This window comes from Cnephaeus nilssonii, assembly GCF_951640355.1.
Source record: "Cnephaeus nilssonii genome assembly, chromosome: 17".
NCBI lineage: Eukaryota > Metazoa > Chordata > Mammalia > Chiroptera > Vespertilionidae > Cnephaeus > Cnephaeus nilssonii.
The window spans coordinates 24671503-24691557 of record NC_137088.1 but is presented as its reverse complement, the minus strand read 5'-3'; the positions used below and the strand labels follow the sequence as shown (position 1 = coordinate 24691557).

Sequence of the window (20055 nt, the reverse complement as noted above, 5' to 3'; positions counted from 1 at the left end):
TATCAGAATACCCTGGAGCTCACATGGCTGGGCTCCATTCACAGTGGGAGGGGAGGGGGGACGACTTGACAATTTGTACTTCTAACAAGTTCCAAGCGATGCTGATGTTGCTGGTCCTAGGAGCATACTGAGAACCACTGCCCAGTACGATATAGAAAGTGACTAATCAGCAGATGTAGAAAACATCAGAGACCACTCAAGATCATTTAGAGGCCTGAAAACTCAGTAAAGAATATCTCTCCACTCCCCTCTTGCAGCAAATGAGGTATTTGAAAGTATCACAAAAAGCAGGGCTTTGCATAAAAATCCCATCACCAACAAAGCCAAAGGCCACACATACCTCAAGCTGCATGTAGTACTTTGCCTTGAGTTCAAAATAAGGCCTGTGAAAGACAAAGAAAAAATGAGTAATATAACACAATGACCACTAATAAACTCCAATGAGGTGTATGAGGCTAGGTCGTCCTTCCAGGATTTAGTAAACTGATGAGTCTGTGAGCGGAAGGTGGTGCTCCCAGCTCTGGGCCCTGATGAATACAGATGCCAGTCAGGGGCACTGGGCTCACTCAAGATTTGGGGAATCCACCATGTACACATATCCTGGAGCCCCTGCATCCTGGTTCACTTTCCTCTCTGGAGAGGCTGTTCAAGGTCACAGATTGTGCCCTGCAGCTAATGTGGCCTGGATCTCTTCTAAGGAGGTGGGCTCCCCAGGAATGACCAGCAGGTAAGGCTGGAGAAGGGGCTGCCTCAAAACACACCTTCTGCTAAAAGCTGGGGAAGGGGGAAGCGCCAGGCCTCCCCTGACCACAGCAGAGCCACCGGAAGGACGGGCTCAGGTTGGTCCCCTTGGGCTTTGTCCAGGATAGAAGTATGAGATGGTCTACAGACCCAACCAGGTTCTAGGTCAACCAGAAGACCCTGGCTCTCTTCAGGGACTGGCGCCTGAGCATTAAGTGTAGACCAATGCTTTACTCTTGATTTGTTCACCTGCCATGAAGCTCTGGGGCTGTCTTTGGCTGTTGGTCTAGGCCAGGGGTCCTCGAACTTTTTAAACGGGGGGCCAGTTCACTGTCCCTCAGACCGTTGGAGGGCTGAACTATAGTTTAAAAAAAACTATGAACAAATTCCTATGCACACTGCACATATCTTATTTTGAAGTAAAAAAACAAAACGGCAAAAACATCGCATGTGGCCCGCGGGCTGTAGTTTGAGGACGCCTGGTCTAGGCCTTCCCAAGTCCTGTCTTCTGCTTGGAGGCCCAGCAACTGTAAGTAAAACATGGGGCTTTTCTCCAAATGGTTACTGTATAAAAATATATAGAAATGGTAGAAGAGCTTGGGGAAAACCTCCATTAAAACCAGTCTTTGCACCAGTTCATCAGCTCTTGGCCCACAGAGAACATGTATTGCGTACACAGCTCATCTCCATTCTACTGACAGATAAATAGGCCCAGCCAGTGGGCTATGGAATGGTTTGCTTTTGAAATTCCTTTTTCTGTGTTCCCCAGGAGCAGCCCCTTGTCCTCTGGGATAGGGAGCCTGGGCAGGAGGTTCTGGTGAGGCAGGTCCCTGAGTGCAAGGCACATGAAAGGTTGAGAAGATTTGGAAGAAGAGCCCTCATCCCCAGACTCACTTGGATTTGTTGATGGCTCTCTTGAGTTTCTTCTCCAGCTGCCGCATGCGGCCCATGGCCGCGTTGTACCTGGCTGCCGTCTCCTTGTGCACCAGCTCACTCCTTGTCTTGGTGTGCTCTGCCTCCATGACCTTCAAACAACAGAAGAGGTCAACCCAGCCAAGCCCAGAACAGTCCCTTGTTGGGGTATTATATCATTTTTTAAAAATACCCTTTGAGTAAATTAATGGGCAGACTAAGATTAAACTACCAACTAGAATAGGATTACTTCATCCTATTTTTCTATTTTGGAAAAGTCTTTGTCAGGTAGGACTAAATAGCCAAATTGGCTGTGGCAATGACTGAGAAAGAAAACAAGGAAGAGCAAAAATAAAATAAAAATGAAGCATTCTCTGATTCAATCAATGTCCACTTCCTTCTGCTCAGGCCTCCTGGGTCTAAGTAGCTTGGTTTCCTGCTTCCACCTTGGGGCAGGCAAATGGGCAAATAGCACCAGTGGGATCTTAGACATCAAAGAACTGGGATACCTAGCAAAAGCAGGCATGACAGCATCAGGACAAGGCAATTATCCTTGTTGTCCAGGATAATTATGAAGTGTCAGGAAAATTTATGAAAGACTGAAGTGAGCATAAAAAGTTACTGGGTGTCCTGTCTAGCACACCCTCCCAGGTCATCTCTGGCCTTCATTGTCCTGGAGCTATTTTATGACCCTGTTAAGTTTTAGAAAATGGATAGTAATACAAATTATTCTTATTCCTAGAAATGAAGATGAACTCTGTCCCAGTGGAGGTGCATTTGATAATATTGATTACCCTGTAAATATTTACCAATTTTGCATCAGTTTAAAAATTTGTTTCTGCATCCCTGGTTTTCTACATGAATGTATGTTTATTGAATTCTCCTTTGAAATAGTTGTAACATCTTACTAGTTCCCTCCTTAGTTAATGAATTAAAATCTTTGACACAGGAGCATGTTATATTTATCAGAGTTTTGCTTTTACTTTCTTAAAAATATCTTTTAACAAATGTTTCAATGCTTGAGATACTTTTTAAAACAACAAATAAAACAAAGCCAGAGAAGGGAACTGAGCTAAGCTAACATGCAGGGACATCCTTGCTAGAATGACTTCTCAACCAAGACCAAAGGGCTAGGAGAATCCTTTCTCTTTGCTTCAACACCAAAGATTTCACAAAGAAATAAGATGCACTAAAAACATCCCATACTTGGACACACTCTTGTCTTACATCTTGGGCTCTCAGGATTTACTGGTGTAACCTTAATGAGAACTCAAAACCCCAAGCTTATCAGATAAAACACAACATACTGGGGGTGAGCTGTTCCATTACAAAAGATTTCAATGCAGGGTTCACCTTTAAGGAGCTAAGTATTTTAAATTGACATAAAAAAGCTATGATTGGAAGCTATTGTACAGGGTTCTCACCAGCTGCACACAGTGCCCTTGTCTATTTCAGCCCTTAATCAAAAGGCTTTTTTCTAAAATTAAACACTCAGAAAGTTCCAAGCCCTTGGAAATATTACCAGTGAAGACTGAGGTGGCAGCAAGCATGTCACTGGCCCCTGCTTCACCCCCATCAGACCGCATCACCCACGTCCTGTCCCAATCTCCCCCGCCCCACGCACACAACCTCAATGCTCAGAAGAGAGCCCTCCAGCCCCCAACTCAGCCTCCAGGGAGAAAGTCACCAAGCATGACACCTTGGTGAATCTCCTAGGTAACCAAGGAAGCCCTCCATCAGGCATGGAGTAGGGCATGAGCGGTGTGCTGCAAAGGCTGGGGGAAGAAAGAAAGATGAGGAGGGTGGCACAGGAAGGCTCTACTATGAAAATTGCAGCCTCGGGGAAGAGACACACAAGGAATCGGATAACAAAGCAGTTCCTTCAGGCCTCAAGGCACCAGCAGGCTGGACTGAGCCGGCAGGTGCAACTCACCATCGCCAGGTCTCCCTTGACGCCCAGGCTGACAGTGAACCTGCCTCCAGCTCTGTACCACACTCTTCAGTTTTACCACCATCACATTCAGTTCAGAGCTGCACACGCTGACTACACAGAGACCACCTCCTGGGCAGCCAACCTCTCCAGGTACACACGCAGCAGCCGTGACCATCATTCCAGGCAGCATGGGATCGGACTGCAGGATGGCCATGGCGGCTCAGAGGGGGCTGGACAGCAGGGCTGTACTTGAGAGGGATCCTCAGTGTGTGACATTCAGGATAATGGATGCGAAGGGAGGAAGCGTTCGGGCTGAAGTGGGTTTTGCGCAGGCCGCCCTGCCGTCCTTCCTTGCATCTAGCCACAGCCCATCGCCCCGTTTACCATCTCCACGGTAGGAGCATTCAGGTGGGAGGAGGGGCGGGGCACGCTCGGCGTCCCACCTCCTTTCTCAGAGCCCAAAGGCTCCCGAAGGAAGTAACTGTCCAACATGCACAGTCTTGGCCTCCTTCCCAATGGTTTGGTACTTTCTCCTGGGGATGACCCACAGGTTCTCTCTTCCCTTCTGGTTGCATCTGCCTCAGCCTACTGGGCTAAGAAGCCAGGCATTCCCGGGGTTCCCAAAACCTACACACCCTCTGGGCCTGCCCCGGCACTGACCACCGCCAGTGCCCAGTGGACCTGAGCAGTCAGAACTGGTACTGGACGAGCCTCCAGGACACCTGTACTATGAAGCCCTGGGCAGGCAAGTGGGCAGCAGGCACTAGAGAAAAAGGCCTGCCAGGCTGGCTCCCTCCTAGGAGCCCCAGGGCCGACAGGCAGCTAGGACCCCAAGGCCCAGAGACCCTGTCACAGCCGCCAAAGGAGATCCTCAAACAGCTGGGGCCTTCCCGCCTGAATTCCGACAGACACTGAGCAGTGTGCCAGCCGGGCTGGGCACAGCCTCCTCGCCGGGTCCCATGCCAGCAGAATGGCCTGAACTGACCAGTAGACATCCACCCAGCATGGCTCCTCCGCCTCACGTTCCAGCCTTCCCCTCTCCAAATCCCGAGACGTTCCACCCTTGCTTACATTCCCAACATCCCGGGTGTAATCTCCCCCAACATCCTGGCTCAGAGATCAGCATCCTCCTCTCCCCGGGGAAGGCAGCTTTCTTGTTTTCCTCAGAACCTTGGCTCATCCAGGCTGTTTTCTGCTTCTTACTCCACCCCTGGGTGAGGGGGGGCCCAGAAGGTGGCTTCTCTCCACCATGTGGGAGGGGGCAGTACGCACCCACCAGCGTCAGGGAAGCTGGCCTGGACGGCTCCCCATGCGCCATCCAGGCCTCAGATGCACGCGCCCAGGCCACCTGCACGCCCGGACCGGGAGGGGAGGCTGACTGCGTCCTTGCCTCTCCTGCAGCTGCCAGTTCATAAACACTTCCTGCCTCCCCATTTCCAAGTCACATCTTCCTCCTCTACTTCTCTCTGGCCTCTTCTGGCAGACATCAGAAAAGCCAAGTCCTCCCTCCCAGATGCCAGGCCTCCTCTCCCAGAGGGTGAGAAGCTATCATCACCTTCCCATAAAGATGCTTCAAGGCCCAGACAGACCACGCTGGAGGAGGGGCCGCTGCTGCCCAAGGCCCCACGTGGTGAACAGCAGTAGCCACTCCAGTGGCCACTGCTGCTTGCAGCTTCCCAGGCCCTCCTGCGCCCAGCACTGAGCAGAGAACCGCTCCTTGTCCGTCTGTGCCATTGCATGTGGCCTCCCAGAGAACACGAGGGCTCCTGGCTCACTCACAGTCTCCCTGCACGCTGGCTTCAGCCACGGCTCCAAGTGTGGCTGCTCAGTATCACCATACGTCTGAGGGGTACACAGGGGACACACTGATGGCCTCGGGCAAGGAACGTGGGGACCCCAGTGTTCTCCCACCCTGCCTGGGATGGGTGGGGATCGTGTAGCCCAAACCACTGCCAATCCCTCAAGACAGCCCTGGACCGGAGTCTGGATCTTTCTCTAGACCCTTGATGAGTACTTTCCGTAGAAGAGGGTGACATGACGCCCCCTTCTCCTAAAGAAACAGGCTTCCCAGCGTATCCACGGGTCAGACAAGGCAGGAGACATATTCCAGACCCTTCGTGGTCTCCATCCAGCACTGTTCAGCAAGCCGAGCGTGCCAGGCCCCCAAAGCGCTGGGAGTAGGCGGCAGGAGCTCCACTTGGGAAGATGCTAAATCCAGAGGGAGGCTTGCAGCCAAGCCACACACAGAGCAGCTGCCTGTCCATCCGATTCAGGGAGCACAGGCCCTGTGGGCTGAGTTCCTCCGTGACCCAGGGGTGCGGCCGGGGAAAGCTTTGCCACCAGCTCTGTCTCTTGCTGGTGTCAGTTGCGAACTCTCCCTCTCCCTCAGCACTTCAAGCAGCAGCCTTTCAGGCCACTGGGAAGGAATCTGGGAAGAGGACCAGCAGCCCAGGTGGAAACCCTGGCCTGTGACCCAGACACCTGTTCACCTGCAGTGGTTACCCCCACGACCAAGGAACCTCCAGTGGCCGCAGGAGGGCACACATCAGGAGCCCTATGTGACAGGGGAGGCCAGAGAAGTCTGATCCAGCCCCACAGGTCGCTCACGGCACCATCCCAAGAAGCACCATTCCCACGGGGGATGGAGTTGTGTAATATGGGAGACACCTCCTTGTGGTACAGCCACTCACCATCCACTAGGCCCCAGGACTTACTAAGGGGGAAAAAAAAAAAAGGCAGAAACCTGTTTTGTTCTTTTTTAAAGAGCAGGTCAAGTGATTTCTGAAATGGTTTCTTCTGGCTAGTTTGAATCTTCGGTGGGGGTGGATGGAGGGCAAGAAGGAAAGGCAAGCTTTGGCCTGTTTGGCTCAATGGATAGAGCATCGGCCTGCGGACTGATGGGTCCCAGGTTCGATTTCAGTCCAGGGCACATGCCTGGGTTGCGGGCTCAATCCTCAGTGTGGGGCATGCAGGAGGCAGCTGGTCAATGATTCTCTCTCTTTCCCTCTCCCTTCCTCTCTGAAATCAATAAAAATATATTTAAAAAAAAAAAAAAGGAAAAGAAGGTGACCTCCAGCTAATTTCTTGGAAGGAGAGAGAGAGAGAGAAGAGAGAGAAGGAGACCTTTTCACATCTTTCAGGCTGTGGCTTGTAAATTTCCAAGATTTCCAACCTCCGCTTTGGGTTTTCATCAGCTGACCCCGGAAAGCTGTTCCAGCCTGTGCTTGGCTCTCTGAGCATCGTGTCCACTAGGGGGCAGGAGGCCCACGGCTACGCACGCCCAGCCAGCTTTTATTTAAGGAAACACAAGGCCATCTTTAATTATCAGGTCCCCCCGGACTTGAACCACTGTGACAAGTGACATTGAAAAGGGAGAGGCTGCTGGCATTAACTCCTGGCTTTTCCTATTCCTGCCCTGTGACTCTCAGCGATTTTAGGCCACGTGCCTGGGGGTCTGTTTCTTCAGGTTGGGGACACGGCACACGCAGAACTCACCAGAACCAGGGGCCAGTCTGCATGGGACAGACAAGAAATAATGTGAAAGACGCTCCCACACACCCCACGGGCGTACAGCACCCCTGAAGGGGACACCCACACGCACACAGACGCTTACAGACAGGGACACCCAGGTCACCCTCCCACGGCGCACACGGCTATGACTCACCCTCTGGGTGGCGTGATTCAGCATCTCCTGCCAGGCCGAGTCGAACTGCCGCTTGTCGTCCTCGAGCAGCCGCTGCTCGGCCAGGGAGATGGTCTCCTTGGCGGCGCGCAGCACCTCCGTGGCCCGTTGGAAGTCCTGCGTGGCTTTCTGCGCTTCCAGCTGAGCCTGGAGAGAAAGGACCCTCGTGAGCCCTTAGGCAACAGCAGGGCTCCTGCTGGCCCCTCTCGGCCTCCCAAAGAGGAGGCTGGGAACAGGCCTGGCCCCCGCGGGTCCTGGTAAATGCCGGCTGGGTCGGTGAATGGACACTTTTCACAGCCCAGAACCCAACAGACCAGATAAACATGCCAAGCTCCGGTCAGAGTCAGAGATGGCAAACCAGCCCCTCGGATGACAGGCATGGCCACCCGGGGCCTGTCATCGAGTAGTTCTCATTTGCTAATGATGCCAAGGGGGATGCAGTGGTCCCCAACCCCGTCCCTGCCCAGATCCGGGGCTCAATTCACAGCATGTCAAGCAGAAAGTTCCCCAGAGGATCACACACCTGCGCCTCCGTGCTACAGGTGGGAACCGTGGTGAGAGACGCAGGCCTTCCCAGGCTCACAAAGCTGGTGAGAAGCAGAGCTGTGACCAGACCCTGGGAGTCCCGCCCAGCGCTGTCACTCAGCCAGACAGGCCCCCACCCAATTCACACCCATTTTCAGGGAACATCAAGTGGGAGAATCAACAGACACGGCAGCCGACCACGTTGGGCTACCACCAGCCACATGCGGCTTCAAGCATTAGAAATGTCATCAATCCAAACGGAGCGTAAAACACCCAAATTGTAAAGACTTGTTACGACAAAAAAAGAGTAACTATCGTCTTCAGAATAACCATGTGGATTCCATGATGAAATGACAATGTTTGGGATATATCGGGTTAAATAAAATATACTGTTTCTTTCTACTTTTCTTTTTCTTTTTTTTAAACCGGGGATACCAGAAAGTGTGAAATGACATAGTTGACCCGCATTCTATTTCTTTGTAGACTAGACATGCCTCCTTCAAGAGAGGACCATGTGATCGCATCGGAAATCAACAACACACCCTCAGGTCACCCCTCTCGCAGGCAGAGCATGGGCAAGACATTGCCAAATGCTGCCCCACTTCAGTCAACCAGATCTGTATGTCAGTTACATCAACTTGGGGGACACCCACGGGGCAGTCCCTGGGACTGTGAAGGGGAACAACAGGGCCCCCACAAATAGTCAAAGTCTCACATGACTTAGAGGAAGTCTTCAGAGACCACAGGCTGAGGACACTTTCCGAGACGGTTACGTGGAGCCCATCAGCCCCCGGCAAGGACCAGCTTTGTGACCCCCTGGGTGCCACACTCCATCCCTCACTGAACACAGACTGGGCACCACACCTGCCCTTCCGGGCAATGACAATGTGGTCAGGGAGCCGACACCACGCCGTAACAAGGTGCCACGGGACGGAGGGAAACATGTAGTAAGGGGATGTGAAGGAGAAACTTTCCAGTAGAGGAGTCGAGGGGGGCTTCCTTCAAGGGGGATGGTCCTGAACTGAGGACTAAAGACCAGGGTGATTTGAAAATGTGGGTGGGAGGCCCGAAGAGGAAACAGTATTATGAAACAGAGTGTCTGTAGGAGACCTGACAGAGCAATTTCAGAAAGGAGTCAAGAGGGAAGGCCTTGAGTGAATGCCAGGCTAAAGCTTCCACCAGTGGCCCAGAGACCTGCCTGCTGCGGACAACTGTGTGCCCTGGACCACACATCCACGCAGGTTGCCTCAGCCACACGGTGGGGACAAGGGCCTGCTCTCCATAGAACTGACCAACCCACTGAGGAGTGACAAGACAGCGTGACGTGCTCTCTGCAACACAACTCACTGCTCCAGGCCCCGTGCCTCCGGGCCCACCCATGGTTCTCCCCCGTGAGGGCAGCTCTCCTGGGGCTCTCCATTCGCCCAGATGTGATGGGGGGAAGGGAGAAGCACGGAGATCTGTCACTTAAAGAGCTGCCCCCACCCTGCACCACCAACTGCCTACAGGCTCAAACCAACACCAGCCACAATAATGCATCCCACAGGATTCTAGCATTTTCTAAGAGGGGATTTGAATGTGTTATTAAGGAAATTTTAGTATTTCGGTTGGTCAACATTCAGTTCATCCCCGGGTCTCCCTGCTTGAATGATGAAGCTCTTCTTTTCTCAAATAAAAAAAGAGACGCCCTCGTGGGGACCTTCAGAAACGTGGCTGCCGTGCCCGGGCCAGCACCTCCTCGCCCGCTGCCATGCATCTGATGAGCTCAAATGAGGGAACCAAGTCTCTACAAAGAGGGGAGAGAGGAAGCCCAGCTACGGGGGCCTTGCAGAACACGCACTTCAAGTTCCTACTGAATTTTCGAAGTTTCCAAAGGTTCCTTCCTTCCTTCCTGCATGGTGGTGTCAGAATTATGTTGATCTTGTCGTATGGTGAATACTACTAATAGGAAGGTTCGGTCTACACTTAACCCACAGACACTCTCCATCCCTTATCTACTCATTCATTCAAGTGAGTGTTGGGCACCTGTTCTGCACCAATGTCGGTTCTCTCCATCCTCCTTGGGCACAGGAATATGTCTCCGGGTGAGGCAATGTCCCTGCTAACGACCCCATTTCCCAGCTGTCACTCAGCTGGTGCCCCTGTTCCTTTTAGCTAATGGGATATAAATGGACACCGAGTGGGGCTTCCAGGAGGGCCCCTTTGTCTCTCCATGCGGGATGTTAACACAATGGCTGGTGCTTCAACAGCTACTTTGGATCATGAGGTAACTCTCATAAGGATGAAAAACAGTAAGTTAGGCCTCTGCCCTGGACTGCCTACCTGACTTTTTACATGACAGAAAAAAATAAGCCTCATGCTTAAGCTGGTGTTGTTTGGGGGTTTTCTGTTCTATTCAGCCAAACCTAAACCTGAGTGATAACACATCTTCCCTCTACACAGCTGGGCTGTTCTGCAAACCTGACAGAAGGGACTACAGCGGCGAGTGTAGACTGGGCAAATCCTGGCCATAGAAACCCGGGTGGCAGCCAAGAGTCTACCTGAGGAGGACTCAGCTCCGAGACTGCTTCCCAGTGTCATCATGGACACACAGCCTTGACAATCAGAAGCCATCTGAGCAATCCCCCAAAGAGCTGGCTATCTGGTTCTCCCTGTCTTGTGAAAGACGATGCCCAGAAATCGTTGGCACAACCAACCAGGCTTTACCTTCCGACCCTAACCAAGGACCCGGGCCCTCGTAGGAATACATTATTTGAATAAGGGCCCTCCACGCACAGGCACAGGCTCCCTGGTCCTGAGCTCCCTCACAGCAGAGAAGCCCAGTTAGCCAGCTGAAGAGCTGGGGCTCCGCTGAGAACAGTACACCAAAGAGGCTGAGCTGTAAGACGCAACCCAGGAAAAACCCTAAATACCTTCATGACTCATGGACGCTAATGGCTTCCATGGAGATAGCTCTACGGGGAGAAGGTTAAGAGGCTGCTCATGAATGGATTTGATAAGCGGCCTTCATTAGACACTGGCCCAGGCCAGCTGTGACCGTGAGGCACTCAGGAACACGTGGGTGTTCCATCCAGTGTCGTCAAGGGGGTGGGGGGGGGGGGGTCTGCCTTTGTCCAGGCTGCCAGATGGGAAAGACTGCGGTCATGGCCATCTGACTCAACTTCCACTCCAACCCACATCAGTGTCGGTGGACATTTGCAACAAAGGTTCAGCGTAGAAGGAAGTTCGCAGGCCACCTGATGCAATCCCTTGGTTTGTTAAAGGAGGGCCCAGAGAGGCGAGGCAACGTGCTGAATGTCACACAGCTGTTCGGTGGCTGGCCAAAGCCAGGCAACCAGAGCCCCCGACCCTGTGGTGTGGTGTCTCTGCCGGCCTGGGTCACTCTGGCAATGACATAACCCGGGGACAAGTGGATCGCTGCCTCCCACCTGTGACCCAGAGGCGGCACTGAAGCCTCCTACAGGTGTCACTAACACACCAGCCAGAGCTGCGGAAACGGAAAAGGACACGGGGTCTTGTCACTTTGGCTGCCCAAAGCCCCCACTCGAGCTGGGGGCTCCAGGTCCCAGAGAGCACCCACCACACGAGACACAGTTAGTGCCTGACCACTAACCGACCGGCAATGTGGACGCAGATGATCACGAAGAAAATCACAGCAGCTACGGCTTGAGTGTTTATTCTGAGTCAGACCCTCTATCTAAGGTGTTCTGGGTACAGTGCCTCGTTTAAATCTCAAAATTGCCCTCTGATGTCAGTACAATGATCATCCCTATTTTCTGAAAGGTTAAATGCATTGCCCAAGATCACCCAGCTACCAAAGGTGGGGGCCAAGATCCAAACCCTGACCCAGAGCCTCCTGCTAAACTTCTGTCAATTACCGCCTGCTGGGGCCACGGACTCCTGACAAAGTGGTACTGGTCAAGCTGTGTTCAGTCTCACCTCCTCACCTAACAAGGGCCACACTGGCCACTGTTAAATGTGTGGGTGGGGGGGTGGGGGGAGAGGGCGTGGGGTTCGCAAGGAGAAAAGATGCCACTACCAAGGAGAGCATGGGGTTCTCTCCACAGAGGATGGGGGACGGAGGGGGCTCCTGTAAGAGCTGAGCTCAGTCAGGTGCCAGGGAGCGGAGTGGGGTCTAGACACTGGTCCTGCGTGCTCTCGGAGCCTAACCCCCCCTCCACCCCAGCACTGTGTCCTCACCTGCTCGTGGGATCAATGGCCCCACTCACAGGGGAGTGAGGAGGTTGAATGAGACACAGGGAGGCAGGGGGCCACATTCCTCCATCCCATTCAGGGCACAGGCCCAAGGGAGAGCTCTCCCCACTTGTTAGCACCTGAAACCCAAAGCCATCCTCTGGCTTTCTTAGGGATGAGTGAGCTCAATCTGCATGCACTCCCAGTGCTTGATGGGAACAATTATGGAGCAACAGAGGCTTCCAGAAAGCCCTGGACACTAGGGCACGAAATGGAAGATGGGACTACCCCCTCCCTTGTAAAGAGAACCAGAAAGTCACCAGCCTGGGGTGAAGCGGAAGCTGCCCCGAGTGAGGTCAGCAGTGGCCCTTCCTTCCATGTCCACATGCACGTCCACGTCCACGTCCACGTCCACGTCCACGTGGGGCAGCGCAGCACAGAGGAAGCACAGGCAGGCCTGGCTCCTCCCGCAGGGGAAGTGCTGTGGCTGGGAGGGCCCCACCCCCAAGGGGACAGGACAAGGTCCCAGCTGCACTGGGCAACCACTGGTGGGAAGCCCCGTCCTTGCTTTAACATACACACACACACACACACACACACACACACACACGCACGCACACACGCACACGCACATACACAATTCTGTCCTTGCCTCTTTATGTTGCTGCTGTAAAGAACCCATCCCCCAGCTAGGAGCTCATGAAGAAAAGTCCCAGATTCCTTTCCAAGCATCAAAGATCAAAACCCTTGAAAGCATGATCCAAACCCCTGCTGGCCTCAGGGAGGGAGGGAGTCCGACATGAACATCAAAGTGGACAGACAGATGCATCTGTTCTGTGACTCGAGCTCCAGTTTTCTGTGTTCAGAACAAACCTAGGGATCGGCACTTGCCAGACTCTGAGAAGTTCAATTCTAAAAACTTCTCATCCTTCCACGCCCCTTTCAAACCGCCCTATGAGGTTAACTGAAGGGTGGCCAGGGGCAGGTCCCAGGTATTCGCCCTGAGGATGTTTAGGATAGAAACATCTTAATCAGAAGCATTTTCCAGAGAGAATGCCACTGAGCCCATTTAGTTCCTTGATCACTTTTCATGTCCACAGGTCTTTTTTTTTTTTCATTTTTAATCAGTCAAAATTATTTCCATTAGGTTCAGTTGTTTTCTTTTTCAAGTCCATTTGAGCCATTGAACAGTTTTATCCACATCAAACTTTTCTAATTAGAGCTTGTGCCATAGCATTTCTCATTATTTCTATTAAACTCAACTTTCCTGGATCAATTGTTTGTAGAACGAAGAATTTGTTGAACAGATGGGTCGTCGGTTTTTACTCAGTCTCAAATGTTACCATGTACAGTTTGAGCCATTACCAGTTAATATTAAACTGTACACTACACAACATACTAAGCAATGTAAAATATTAAATAAAAGACCCATGGTGTGTGTTTCTCCTTAGAGGAATATGACAAAATTCCGAGTGGTTTTAACAGATGTAACACAGGGCCTGAAGTTGTTCTAGTGGACAGGCCACCAAGTTCTTGAATGCACTGTAATGTCAAAAGAGTCTCAAGGGAGTGGAGGCGGGGGGGGGGGGGGGGGGTAATCAAGGTCACGGTCAAATACTTCTACTCTGTCCTGGGGTTGAAGATGAGCTGTTTAAAAACAAAATTTAGTCCCGCTGGTGTGGCTCAGTGGTTGAGCATCAACCTATGAACCCAGAGGTCACAGTTTGATTCCCGGTCAGGGCACATGCCTGGGTTTCAGGCTTGATCCCCAGTGTGGGGTATGCAGGAGACAGCCAATCAGTGATTCTCTCTCATCATTGATGTTTCTATCTCTCACCCTTTCCCTTCCTCTCTGAAATCATACACACACTGAGTGGCCAGATTATTATGATCTCTGAATGCATAATAATCTGGCCACTCAGTGTACTTCTCTTGAGTACCTCATTTATTTGATATCAAAGATACTATAAATCGTGCACCTGATCAGTTTTCCCCTTTACACTGGCTGACAGAAAGCTCAGGGCAAATAGGTGGTTGGTCTCCAGCAAAAGTCTAGAATACTTTTGGTACCCCATTTGAGATACAAATACACTGAGTGGCCAGATTATTATGCGTTCAGTGATCATAATAATCTGGCCACTCAGAGTGTGTGAGTGTGTGTGTGTATTTTTTTTTAATTGGGATGCCAGAGCTGGAAATAGCATCTCCCTCCTCCCAGCCACAGCCGCAGAGGCGAGGACCTGAAGGCCTGATATGGCCAAGGTGCTCTCACCTCCCAGTCTCTCCTTCCCTCCAGGGGAGGAGCCAGCTGCCCGGCTGGCCCTCGCCCTGGTCCTGCCTCTGAAGCCACCTGGGGATTGTGAGCAGAGCTGCCAACATTTCCACAGAGATGGCCCCACCAGGACCTCGTGAACAAACAGGCCCCCTTTCAAGGACCCCAGCTCTTCACACACCACAGCGCCAACAGAAGAGACCTCCAGTGCCCTGGACAGACTGGCATTGACTGACCAGGACAATGGGCCACTGTGAGGCAGCACCCTGCATCCGAAGAGCTGGGTATATTCCTGGCACCAACAATGCCCATTGTCTTGGGTCTACAACCTTGAACAAGCCACTGGACTTCTCAGATCGGAGTGCCCAGGCCCCTGTGCGCTCCCAGGGAGCCTGCGTTCCAGCTGGAAGATACATAATTACAGCAGGTCCTGCAAGGCCACCGCCCAGAATGCTGCGTCCGGCTTCAACCTGTGCAAACGGTCCATCAGCAGGCGCGTTAACCACCAGGCTATTTTGCTTTTGCTATCATCTCTATTGTTGTATATGTCCGCAAATTTTCCCTAATTAAAGCTTACAAGATTTTCCCTAATTAAAGCTTACAAGATTCCTTCTTGATGTACTTTTTTAAAAATTCATGGATTTGAGAGAGAGAAAAACATTGATTTTTTTTGTTGTTGTTGCTGTTCACCTTATTCATACATCCATGGGTTGATTCTTGTATGTATCCTGACTAGGGATCGAACCCACAACCTGTGGCAGGATGATGCTCTAACCCAGCTGTCGCCAACCTTTCGGACCTCACGGACCAGGTCCGCGGACCACTGGTTGGCGACCGCTGCTCTAGCCAACTGAGCTACCCGGCCAGTTCATGAACTTCTTAATCAGCTATCACGTTGCTGTTTATATGGCATAGCTGCTTCCTTAAACTCAAAACTATGCACTGGGTTGAGCAACAGCATAATGTGAGGGATAAGGGAGGTCTCTACTACTTGTCAACTCGAAATAGACCAGCAGTTTCTAATCAAATGCAATCCTAAGAAAACACGTTTTTTTTAAACAGCTGGAGAAATGTGAAAAAAGTCTGGTTACTAGATATTAGACGGACTATTAATTCTGTCAGTGGTGAAAATTTGACCTTTAAAAAGGCTCTTATCTGTTACAGATAAATACTAAAGTGTTTGTAGGTGAAGTAATACACTATCAAGGATTAAGAAAAGAAGAAATAAGATAAATGAAAAAATAGGGTTAGTGGGTAGATAAAACATGGGTGGCAAGGTATTAGCCATTGCTGGGCTCGTGATGAGCTCACTGATTATTCTCTCTACTTTCGTGTGTCCTTGAAACATTCCATAACAAAAAGTGGTAAAGAAATGGTTTTTTTCAGCCTATGGTTTATGCTATCATTTTTGCTATTTACCTGCTACAGAGTCACAAAACTCTCAAGAAAATGCTACTCACTAAAAGATTAGGGAATCCAAAGATACTTGTTGAACAATCATATCTTCTAAATAAACAAGCAAACAAAATACCTGCAGGACTGCCCACCAAGGGAAGTAAACAGTCAAATGCTAGCCAAGCGAGAGTCGCCTTTACAAGACTGGCAAGGCCTCCATCCCTCAAAGCCCACCTTGCCCACATGCAGTCTTTAAACAGGACCCATCCAAAAAGGGGGGGGAGTTCCCCAACACTGGCCCCCATCATCCTGCTTGTGGCCAAACCCCTCTGGCTGTCCAGAGGTTCTCATCTCTTCTGCTAGGATTTACAGCCCTCAGATCTTCCTCTGTCTCTAGCAGAGACAAGAAAAAAATACACCCACTTACAATGACAAAGCACATTATCACCACAGAGAACTTGCTTTTTTCTTTTCTTTTTAAAAATCTTCATTGTTGCAAGTATTACATATGTCCCCCTTTTTCCCCCATTGACCCCTTCTGGCCCACTCCTGCTGGCCCCCCATCTCCCCCCACTACCCCCCCTCAGGCCTTCACCACCCTATTGTCTGTGTCCTCGGGTTATGCATATATGCATACAAGGTCTTTAATTGATCACATCCCACCCACCCTCCCAGGCCTTCCCTCTCCACCCCTCACCACAGAGCATTTTCTAAGGAGGGCAGAAACCAACTGCAGGCGCTGGGTGCCCCTCCCTGCACTGAACTTCTATTGCCCGAGGGAGGGAGGGAGGGAGGGAGGGAAGGAAGGAGGGAAGGAGGGAAGGAGGGAAGAAGGGAGGGAGGGAGGGGAGGGGGCGGGGAGGGAGGGAGGGAGGGAGGGAGGGAGGGAGGGAGGGAAGGGGGCGGGGAGGGAGGGAGGGTGGGAGGGAGGATGAGGGGAACTGGGGCAGGGGTGCTCATTAAATCCCTACTGAGCACCAAGTATTCACCTATGAAATCTAGCCTAGAGCCCTGCTGGCAAGTATTGCTGTGCCCCTTTAACACCCAAAGAAACAGGTTAAGAAACTAGTACAAGGTCCCAAGGCTAGAAGGAAAGAGGCCAAGACTCAAAGCCAGACCCCATGACACCTGGAGAGGAAAAGCACCAACCAGGAGCCTGCAGCATTCCACTTCTCCAAGGTGACACGTACAAGGTAAGTCTCCAGATCCTGTGAGAACCACAGAACCACTGGGCACCCGCAGTTCGATAAACTGTCCCCACAGCACCATCTGCACACCCCCTCTGCCAGGACCTCTGGCCAAGATGTTCTCCCTGGAAAACAAGCCCTGCCCAGCTCTCCGCATCCCCCAGCTCTGGACCGAGGAGCAAACGGGCTCTCAGGAAACTGCGACCGGCTTTTCCAGCGTCAGTTCTTACCTGGACTGTTTTAAAAGCTTTCTAACGGGTCTCTCAGCTTCCAATCCCACAGGCCCAGCTTAAGCTCCACTGGCATCAATTCACTGTCACACTATTGCATTTGGGGTACCTGGTAATCGTTCTAAAGTGCATCTCTGATGATGTCACTCCCGGGCCTAACACTTCCCCTATGCCCAACGAACCTACCCACAGCCCGGGTTCGAACTTACCATCCACCCAGTGAGACCCAACCACGCACCGTTCCTTCAACATTCCTCCCTCTTGTAAGTGCCATTCCCTCTACCAGCAACACACACCCGTCTTCCTCCTCTCCACCTAGCGAACTCCTACTCATCCTTACAAACCCATCTCAAACACCCCATCTTTGGTGAATTCCTTTTCTACGACAGCATGCTGGACTCATTTGCTGAACAATCATATCTTCTTTCTTATGACACTTCAATGGCCAAAAAAAAAAAAAAGAAAAAGAAAGAAAAGTTCTGGTCATCCCTCAGCCTCTTCTTTGGTGTGAACAGACCTGTTCTTCTGGAACTTACAGGTTTTCCCCGTTTCTGAACTTCCATCGATCCATTTCCCAGCACTTGACAGAGAACTCATTCAGAGACCGTGTCACACTGCCGTGGTTGAGCACATGAGAGTTTGCAGAACAAAAGCTTCGTGAGGACAGGAACTGTGGTTTATCCTTGACCGCCCACCACGCCCAGCAGTGATGAGCGCATGTCCCATCCCAAGCCACTCTCCCTGGGAACTCTGTTATCTTCTCCATCCCCGGCTCTATGGACCATTTTGCTAAGGAAGGCCTTGCTCATGCTCCTCTGACCTAGGAGGACTAATTAAGGGTCTATGGTCGGCTGGGCCATGAGCCAGCCACCATTCCCCAAACAATAATGACCTCCACTCCTTCGAATCCCATGCAGAGCAGTAAGAACCTAAACTAAGGTTATGAGGACAACCAGTGTCAGAGGGAGACAGCATTCTGCATGTCACAGGGAGGCTAACTCTCTGGATTCAGAGAAAGGGGGCAGCCGGAGCATCCATCCGTCCTCGCCACCTGCCCGCTAGCTGGACACACCGCGTGCCAAACTTTCATGAGCTAACCCCATTTGGAAATGGGGTCTCCATTTGGAAACTGCTTTTGGAGATGATTTTTAAAATGGGTTCAAATTCACTGACACTCCTCATGCCCCTGAGACAAGAAATACTCAGGAGAAATGATGGGAGTATCCATCAACGGCCTCTTCCCTCCCAGGCTGGGACCCACAAAAGGCGCTTCTCCCTCGGAGAGCTTCCTTCGATCGGCCAGGACAGGTCTCCCGCCAGCCAGCGCCTCCCACAACTGCTTGGCTCCCCTCCCAAGACGCTGCCATTAACAGAGGCAGAGGGCACACCCAACCTAGACAGAGTGACTTCAGTTGACACTACCTCGCTCCGCAGCTTGGAGTGGATGGTTGGGAAGGGGGTTCTCAAGGCTTTCCACCTGGGAGAGACCCACAAAAGAGGCGTGAAATCAGGAAGGAGAAGGAACAGTAGGACAACTCAACCCCAGGGCCACCAACACGTGCTAGATGGCAAGAAACACCTGGTCAGCCCCCCAGGCCCGGGGCCCTCTAAGTTGGTGCTACCGCAAAAGGCCCAGCACCCACAGCCTCTCCTTCCTGCAAAACGCAGGGCGTTTCCTTAAAGCAGCATCACTCCTAGCGACCCTGGGGAGCAGGGACCGTGCTACTGAAATTTTAATTCCCAAAACCTCACCTGGTGGCCTGTACACTGCAGATGTCGAAGAAATATGTGTTTAAGTGACAGCTAGAGTGCAAATGGTAAGCCACAAACAACTCCCTGTGGTCAATCATTTTAATGCACTTCATTAATTTTTCCTCTGTGGCTCACAGAATCAGATAAATCTCTCTCCGGGAGCATTTATCCTTGGAAACGCCCATTTGTAATGTGACAACTCACCTGAATGATGCCTAAGAGGGTGTGGTGTGAGTGCCATTCTTTCCAGATCGGAATAATTCCCCCTTCCGCTCTCCCTCGATGAAGGATACATAACCCAGGTCCCAGTGGGTCTTTGGGAAATTCGTTCCTGGGTAAAATTTCACCCTCTCTGAGTTCACAGGACCAAGTACTTATTTCCGTAGTTTGCCATGGTATAAGAGAGTGTATGTGGAAAAACACTTTGACACCTGCCCAACATATGAACATGTTGATGCCACGTCTCTTGAATTATTTAACTATTCACTCCGTCTCCTTGACAAGATAGCAAACTCGGTGAAGGCAGTGACCATGTTTGTACACCTGTGAGCCTCCACCACCATGGTGGTGAGGAATCCGCACTTGGAAACATGTTATTCCAAGCCCTTCATCAGCCAGGGACCTGGCTGCCCGTCCCCAGCTCCCCCAGGTTTCGGGCTTGCCTGGGTCATTCGTCGCCTGGCACACTTAAGCAGAGCCAAAGGAGCCACTGATTCACTGAGATGTCAACCCCCCTCCTCCGACCCATCTGTGGCCTCTAGGTCAACCTGACTTAATTTTATCTGCCACCTGCAGGAAGATCTCCGAAGAATTTCAAGGTCAAGGGGACGCAGATGAAAATGAAGGCTCATTATAAGTAAGAGTTGGCACAGCACACCTCGCTGCCTGGCACCGTATATGAAAAAGCTGAGGGATCCATCCCAATGCAAGTGCAAAGACGTCAGCAAGGCTGAAGCCAGCGGACCCAGGCCCCTCCGTCCACGGGAGCCGGCGCCACTTCAAGCTACCAAGGGGTCTCTGAAAAAGACAGGGGTGGCCGTGTGACAGGGCCAGGGCAGCAGCTGGGCTCCCAGCCTAGAGAGGCAAAGCTGGCGCTAGCTGGCCTGGCCAGGGCTCTTCATGTGAGCCAGGGCTTTTGGCAAATCCCCTCCTTCCCACCTGGTACTGCCAAGCAAAGCAGGTCTGAGGACTCGGGCCTCTCCCAGCTCTAAGGGATCAGGAACAAAGGGCAG

At 51.7% G+C, this 20055-nt stretch overlaps 2 protein-coding genes across 2 annotated transcripts in view; one reads left to right on the top strand and one right to left on the bottom strand.

Moving 5' to 3' along the window:
* Positions 1–5210, top strand: part of CAPN7 (calpain 7) — a 44513-nt gene extending 39303 nt beyond the window's left edge. Inside the window, exon 23 of the transcript XR_013814879.1 lies at positions 2396–5210. The gene's annotated coding sequence lies outside the window, so the exon portion shown is untranslated. The remainder of the gene's footprint in view (positions 1–2395) is intronic.
* SH3BP5 (SH3 domain binding protein 5) overlaps positions 1–20055 on the bottom strand; it is a 64038-nt gene that overhangs the window by 5083 nt on the left and 38900 nt on the right. The window contains exons 4-6 of the mRNA XM_079795426.1: positions 7251–7415; positions 1636–1766; positions 341–383 (exon numbers count right to left, since the gene is read on the bottom strand). Of these exons, the coding sequence (XP_079651552.1) occupies positions 341–383; positions 1636–1766; positions 7251–7415 (339 nt within the window). The remainder of the gene's footprint in view (positions 1–340; positions 384–1635; positions 1767–7250; positions 7416–20055) is intronic.